At 43.0% G+C, this 7,334-nt stretch overlaps 1 protein-coding gene across 1 annotated transcript in view; it reads left to right on the top strand.

Annotated features, from left to right (window-relative positions):
* Positions 1 to 7,334, top strand: part of SARC_05169 (hypothetical protein) — a 9,628-nt gene that overhangs the window by 865 nt on the left and 1,429 nt on the right. Inside the window, exons 2-14 of the mRNA XM_014300969.1 lie at positions 276 to 409; positions 909 to 1,051; positions 1,436 to 1,542; positions 1,754 to 1,812; positions 2,267 to 2,306; positions 2,534 to 2,617; positions 3,447 to 3,536; positions 3,940 to 4,094; positions 4,287 to 4,407; positions 4,991 to 5,254; positions 5,746 to 5,913; positions 6,061 to 6,173; positions 7,071 to 7,193. Of these exons, the coding sequence (XP_014156444.1) occupies positions 276 to 409; positions 909 to 1,051; positions 1,436 to 1,542; positions 1,754 to 1,812; positions 2,267 to 2,306; positions 2,534 to 2,617; positions 3,447 to 3,536; positions 3,940 to 4,094; positions 4,287 to 4,407; positions 4,991 to 5,254; positions 5,746 to 5,913; positions 6,061 to 6,173; positions 7,071 to 7,193 (1,601 nt within the window). The remainder of the gene's footprint in view (positions 1 to 275; positions 410 to 908; positions 1,052 to 1,435; positions 1,543 to 1,753; positions 1,813 to 2,266; positions 2,307 to 2,533; positions 2,618 to 3,446; positions 3,537 to 3,939; positions 4,095 to 4,286; positions 4,408 to 4,990; positions 5,255 to 5,745; positions 5,914 to 6,060; positions 6,174 to 7,070; positions 7,194 to 7,334) is intronic.

The following is a 7,334-nucleotide window of genomic DNA, read 5'->3' as shown; positions in this document are numbered from 1 at the left end:
TGTTTGTGTATATGTATTTTCACTAATTTTTTTGACAGTCATATAATTGTCGGTAGTGTTTTCATCCAAGTAACGATCTGTTGCATCATCATTTGATTTCGTATTTATTGTAAAAGGTGAACCGTCTTTGTCGTGCCCTTCATCTGGTCATTGTCATCTGTAATACCATCATCTTATATTGATGCTTGCGTGTGTACCCCAGTCGTGTTGCACTTGCACCACTAGTATATGAGGATACACAATATAATCTAAGATCGTACGCTTATCATATGCAGTGCTCAGGGTGGATGTGGTTCCTGGTGAATCGATTGGCCCGTTTGTGCTGGGCATGACCTTGGGGACGACTATTGAATGGCTGAGATCGCATTCGCGAGAGATCCCTCAGGTGGAGTTGCTGTACAGCGAAGAGGTGTGCTTACGACGCCCAGCTATTTGTGCGTGTACAGCTGAATTACAATGCAATGCAATCCCTATCATCACACAGAATGTACTTGTAGTGTCAATATGAACCAAAGCTATTTGCACGTGCGCAGTCGAACATCAAGGGTTTCTCTCTCTGTGTTCTTGTTGGATTGAAGTAAAACAGTGGCACGGCAGTATGACAGTTTCTTTATGCGTACCGAGAAAAAGACAATCCAAATGTTTGTCATACATACTCGTGCACACTATGGAAGTTCCTACAGACTTGTCATTCTTATTCAGAAGACTTGTCATTCTTATTCAGAAGGCTTGTCATTGTTATTCAAAAGACTTGTCATTCTTATTCAGAAGACTTGTCATTCTTATTCAGAAGACTTGTCATTCTTATTCAGAAGACTTGTCATTCTTATTCAGAAGACTTGTCATTCTTGTTCAGAAGACTTGTCATACTTATTTACTAATTCAGGAGACTTGTCATACTCATTTAGAACCCCTTCGACTATGACAACGTGCTGCGCCTGACCAAGAATGGAATACAGCTGCGTTTCACCAGCGACAGCCAACGTCTGAAGATTGTGGAGGTGTTTGACCTAAGCAATCTGCAGCTGGTCTATGCGAACTCCATCTTTAGGTGTGCCTTTGAGTCTTCTCGCATGCAAAGATTGATGTTTCAAAGTCGGTTGTTATTTTTGGGAGGTTTTGCGGTGGGGTAGTCCCATGATTGTAAGAAATAGCAATTGCCATCACAGTGAACATATATACAATACGCTAATTGCAGAAGTTTGTGTATTGTTTCTATCATTTCGCTGACATTTGGACGGTGCCCGTCTGCCAATGCTCGAGTTTTGGTAAGGCAGCGGCCGCCTTGCTTTACGCCCGCACTTTGCGTACTCACAATATCAGCATAAATTAGTCAGTTATCCTTTAACAAGTGGACGATCGTACTTCCAGTACCTCGAGCGCTATTTAGATTGGCCTGCTGTAGTATCGAATACCCTTTCCTTATTTACCACAGCTCCGCAACCGTAGCGCCTACGTTTCTGACAGTCTCTCGGCTATTCGGACCGTCGTATCCGGGACAGTTTGATCGGAAGCGGCAGCATCACTCCCTTAAATATCCAGGTAAAGACCGGCAGAAACACGGAATTGGTTTGGGTTTCATAAGTTGGCATAACATGTTCGTTCCAATACCCATGGACAGACCTATTTTTGCACGGAATCTACGCAGGTTTGATAGTTGAGGGTAGTAAATCAGAGTTACATAACATATACATGTATCAATTCAGCATCGCATACGCTCGATTTTTCACCTATTGGTCGTTTTCGCTTTTAGGACTGTCCTTCTTCTTTCCGATCCCCGAGCAGTATTGCGGAATACAAAGCCAGACCACGGTATGTAGTCTGAAGTGTACTGCAGACTCCGTTACAACGACAGGACAACAATGTCAGTATCGCATCATTTAAGAAGTGATCCGCGAATATCAGGCGTCGTCGTTTTGTAGCATTGATTAAACCGTACACAACCGCCTCTTTGAACATAGATATTTGCCGTGTTTGTTCACTTTTTTTGTTTCAAATGGATTTCCCTTGTAACTTGCTCGCACACGAGTACGCTCTACAAGCCGTTGGGCACGACATCAATTGGTATATTCAATTGAACTATTCAAGTGGTGTGCAACGCTAGCGTGGGTACTTTCCTCTAGTGTGGCATTAATCGGATATTGAGCGTAGTACTATTCTTGGCATTAATCGGATATTGAGCGTACTACTATTCTTGGCATAAATCGGATATTGAGCGTACTACTATTCTTATGTACAAGCTTCTTCCCTTCTCCCATTGGTACAGAGCCGGAAAGAGGAACAGGCACACCTGACCAACGGCGCAGGTATGACGAGCTTCACATGATTGCGTTCACCATATCCACTTCAAGGTGGCATTTTCCGGGGGGGTTGCGTGGATCCCGTTTACTTTCGTTCACATTGTACTATATGCTCGCTTCTAGCTGACAGCCTTGATATATCGACATGACATGGCTTGAAGAAATCCACAAATATATATTCCGTAAATGACGAGAAATTTCAGTGGTGTATATCTTCGTTTTACCCTTTGCAGATAACGCCAGGAGGAAAAGTGGCCAGACCAATCGCAAAGCGGAGTCTGCTCAGCCTAACGAGACCTCATCGCCACATTTTGATGGTAATCCTGTGTTGTGTAGAAAAATAAACTTCTGCTACATTTTATCCTAATAACTAACAGCTCACAACAAATACAACGAGACTGTTATTATATCATTGTTTGGATAGGTACTGTTTACTTCAGTATGCCTGGCTTCGTCAGCATAAGGACTGTTATGTGTAGAAACTGAAAGGATGTATATCACATAACATCTATGCGTATTTCTTTGTACATAAAAGCATATATGTATGTATACACGTACAATCCCACGTATTTGTACGTTTGTATATGTTTATATATTCATCTATGTATACACGGATACCATGCTTCGGAAATACACAATTCATTCGGCTATACGGCATTTTATCAAAATTCTCATCCGCAGCTTTTGTATATGTATACCTTCTATTAGTATATATAAATATTGTGCGGTAGGCTATATATATATAAATATATATATATATATATTTATATATATAGATATATATCAATATATATTTGTGTATGTGCATATATATATATATATATATATATATATATCATATTTATACATACATGTATATATGTATAAATATCATGTGTACGCTACCAGTACACTGGTGAACATTTTGATTAGTTTATTTTAATTGTGGTTGTTTAAGTATATACATGACATATCCATACCTATTTATTTTCTATCTTGTGATTTTAAACTTAATCATTGTTACGCGCGTATATTTCTATTTACATGGCTAGTCACACGTTTGTGTTCAGAAACCCTACATCCACAATCTCATGATTGTAGTGACCACACCCTGGACTAATAACAATTCCACTCTCTGCTCCCTTTCTCGATACTCCTGCAATACAGATCACGAGCCGCCTCTAGAGCTCCCCGATGGGACCACACCAGTCGCAAGACGCATTTGTGTATACGCACCTGACCATCGCCTACCACCAGGTGAGCGACTTCTATCTATTCTAAGTTCCATGTCACGAATCGTACGCTGCTATGTGAAGCTATTGGTTGTTCGCTATTGTTGTATGTCATAGATGTCTCGATATCAAGATTGTATCTGATTATACGACGAGGGCAAATGTGCGGTATTTTTTGATGTGGAGCGATGCGTGTGTGCGTGCGTGCGTGCGTGGGTTTCCGTGGATATGTTTGTTCCAACTCACTTTTATCGGGCGGGAAATCTAGCTTCACCAACAATCGGCTGCTTTTAACAAGGAAGTTCTTCTATATAGGAATAGTGCAAGCCATGAACAAGCAAATGCGGCTGAGACCGTTGTTGTACTACCTTGTACCGTTTGATTCGACTATACCGCATATCTAAACCGCCTCTCTGATATCGCTGCAGTGGCTGGGAGCAGTACCAGAGGCTTGCTGCCAGTGTACTATGACAAAGTCAAGGGCGTGCCGAGTGAGGGTATCTCCATAGCGCGATATGGGATGTCGGTCCGTTTCGGCGATAGCTGTCAAGATGTCATGTGTCAATTAGGGCCGCCTTCGAAGGTAGGTCGTGTTCATTTAGACGGTGGAGCTTTGGTTTATCGATACATTCTTACACTTTTGACCTGATACTTTAATCTAATACGTTATCAACACAAACACACACACACACACACACACACATGTATTTACACACACACACACACACACACACACACACACACATATATATATATATAATATAATATATTGCAGATTTATTACAAGGAAGAAGACAAGATGCGGATCCATACGTATGCAACGCAGAATGGTGGCGGTGGTGGTCCTTCTGGATCGCCTAGCGGCGGCTCAAAAAGGTCTGCTTCCCTTAGCACAGGTATGATTGGATAATACAATGTGGCCTCCTTTTAAATCGTGTGTTCCTTTGTGTATCGAATTCAAGGGTCTTATAGTGCCCATATAAATATATAGTTTGAACGTGCTCGAGGTTGTCCGCGGACTGTGCTGGCAGTATATACTTGGTATGTGCAAAATAGAGTAGACAATTAGGTATCTATGTAGCGTAGATGGGCTGCAGAGCTTTTGGGAATACTGATCCGGGCTGGTGCGCTTCCTCTTCCGCAATTGACCACAGCTTGGCATCCCGTCTCTTGTTAGTCTATCTCATTCACATTTTCTATGTAGTCAATTTATGCACGCATCCTCACTCCATTAGGGTTTAGGGTCTAGGTATTAGTTTGGCATGCCGTCTCATTTAAGGCTATCTCATTCACATTTTCTATGTAGTCAATTTATGCACGCATCCTCACTCCATTCTCGCTTCTCAGATACCCCGCACTAGTCAAAAGCGCACTAAACTATACCATAGCATTGAACCGAGGAACATCCGGCTTACGTACTCACTAACCGCGTCTCTTTTCATCTGGCTTCCTCTTCCCCCCCCCCCTCCCATTTTGCAGCGGGAAAGGGGCGGCCCTCACAAGTGGGTACCCACTGCAGCGACTACTTCTACAACTACTTTGACCTGGGCATAGACGTTCTGTTCGATGCCGAACGACATACCGTGAAGAAGATTGTGCTGCACACGAATCTGCCGTCGCATTTAGATTTTGGCATTTACCACAAATGCAATTTTAGTTTATGGGTTCCGGACGAGCCCGCGCTGTCAGACATGTCATCGCAGTCACCGCCAAACCGACCGCCGACTATCAACTCCACGCCAGGTAAGGAGGATTGCACAATCTGTATATTCACGCCACACGGACGTATTTATTTTTGTATGCTCGTGATATTGGCAAGGTCTCGGCAAGGTCTCTAGCCGTGGAACATTCATCACTTATGTTGGATGGAAGCGTGGTACTTATCTTATACACTCGTGAACCGATGATTTCCCATGATGGGGTGCTTGATTGTATTTATGGCGCGTGCTCTGCCGGATTAATATTGTTTTGCTTATTGCTGCTATGACTTTCATCACAAGCTCTGCTATTCTACTAGGTGGTGTGGGTGTGCCGCATACTCAGCTACGCCTGACGTAACTTACAATAATCATTATCATATCTACAACTGTTGTCGGCTTGTGATGCTAACCCTATGCGATGCATCCGTCAACCCTGGAGAGTTCTTGGCAACCTGAACAAGCTGCGCGTTACGTGTGGGTTGCTGCTACACTCATTTTTATCTTTAATCAATCACTCCACTCCTTTTTGTGCAGGTACGAACGATCCCCAAACGAGGTCGACGAAACAGACCCACACTACTGGAGCGGATAGCAATCTGAAAATGCGAAACGACATAGTACACCAAGCACGCAAGAAGGACCGAACTGTGTCTTCCAGTGACAGCAGTGATACAGAGGGCCCGACTACCTCTGGCATAAAAGGTACAGGTGCTGTTGATCAGGCTCAAGCTTGCTGGCGTGTATACACCTGCCGTTTCCACGAATCAGGCGGGAAAAACGGTTGTTCGATATCCATCTCTCACTCTGTGTCTGACTTCTACCTATCGTTTGCTCTATATCTATAAATAGCCCAAGCTGGCCGAAGAACCGCACCACAAAATTCTGCAGAAGACCGGTTGAAAGGGCCCGACGCCAAGGCAGAGAGGCGGAGAAAGGGGGTCAGCATCACTTCGCTTATGTCCGTAAGTTAGCACTTCACCAAGATAAACTCAGTTCCTTACGGTGAGCATGTCGTTAGTGAAACTAGTCCAAGTAATATCATAGCATTGGTAGTACAACTATTGTTTGTCTATCGGTTCTGTGGTTCGATTCCCGCCGTTGACAGTGAGCTGGTGTGTATGTGTTGAGTATACATCTGAGTGCACATGGCTTTTGGGTGCCCCCTCTCCTCCCCCCCCCTACTCCCAAAAAACGTTCATGTTTCATCGATTAATTTCATGTGGTGATTGCTATTGCGACCATAGTAGTATGTGTCTCCTCTTCGCCAGTAGGCGATGTCTGCGACCAATTCGTAGAATCACGTTTACGTTGTACTTACATTGTACGGCATGTATCATGTCATGTTTAAATTTGGATTAAAGTTTCTGATAAGAGTTACAGTTGCCGTGACTATTACTCATTCCATCTTCGGCGTTTTCCGAAACGGGGAGCCAGAACGCGTTACCACTGCAAATACGCAACATCCCTCTATGATATCGACCTTTGGGAGTGTGCGACAGCGTAGGTCATATATCACCAACACATACAAGAGTATGGGTGTTGCATATCATAAAGCTAGGCTCTTCACATGTGTGCTCGTTTCATTGGTGAGCAAGCTGTGGTATCTCACATCACACAACTGTGCGCCTTAGTCGTTCTCCCGGACTGTTGTTCTCGAGAGACAACTGAGGCGATTCCTATAACCATCCTTAGGAACCACCTCGTCTGTGTTGTTTCTGCAAACGGATTCGATTGACATTGTACTTTTAATTGATCTTTGGGAACTATTCGGAAGGAGTCTACTTTCGTTTACTCTGGGCCCCACCTGTTTTCAATCGCTATATTAATTGCTGAGAATTCGATTTTGTTCCTCCGATCAGTGGGCCGAGATAAAAAGGATACTAGGTGAGCCTATTGGGTTGCCGGTTATATTCAATCGAGGATCGGCGATAACACCGTTTGGCACTACCCGCTTCCACGGATACGATAGATTAATCTTCGAGGTATTAACTGTCGATATTTTCTAAGAATTTATATCTACATTATATATATATATATATAAATATAACCTATATATGTGTGTATGTACGCGTATATATATATATATATATATATATGTGTGTGTGTATGTACACGTATATATA

This window comes from Sphaeroforma arctica (assembly GCF_001186125.1).
Source record: "Sphaeroforma arctica JP610 unplaced genomic scaffold supercont1.321, whole genome shotgun sequence".
Classification (NCBI taxonomy): Eukaryota; class Ichthyosporea; order Ichthyophonida; genus Sphaeroforma; species Sphaeroforma arctica.
Note: the sequence above shows the minus strand (reverse complement) of the source record. Positions and strands in the feature narration are given on the sequence as shown.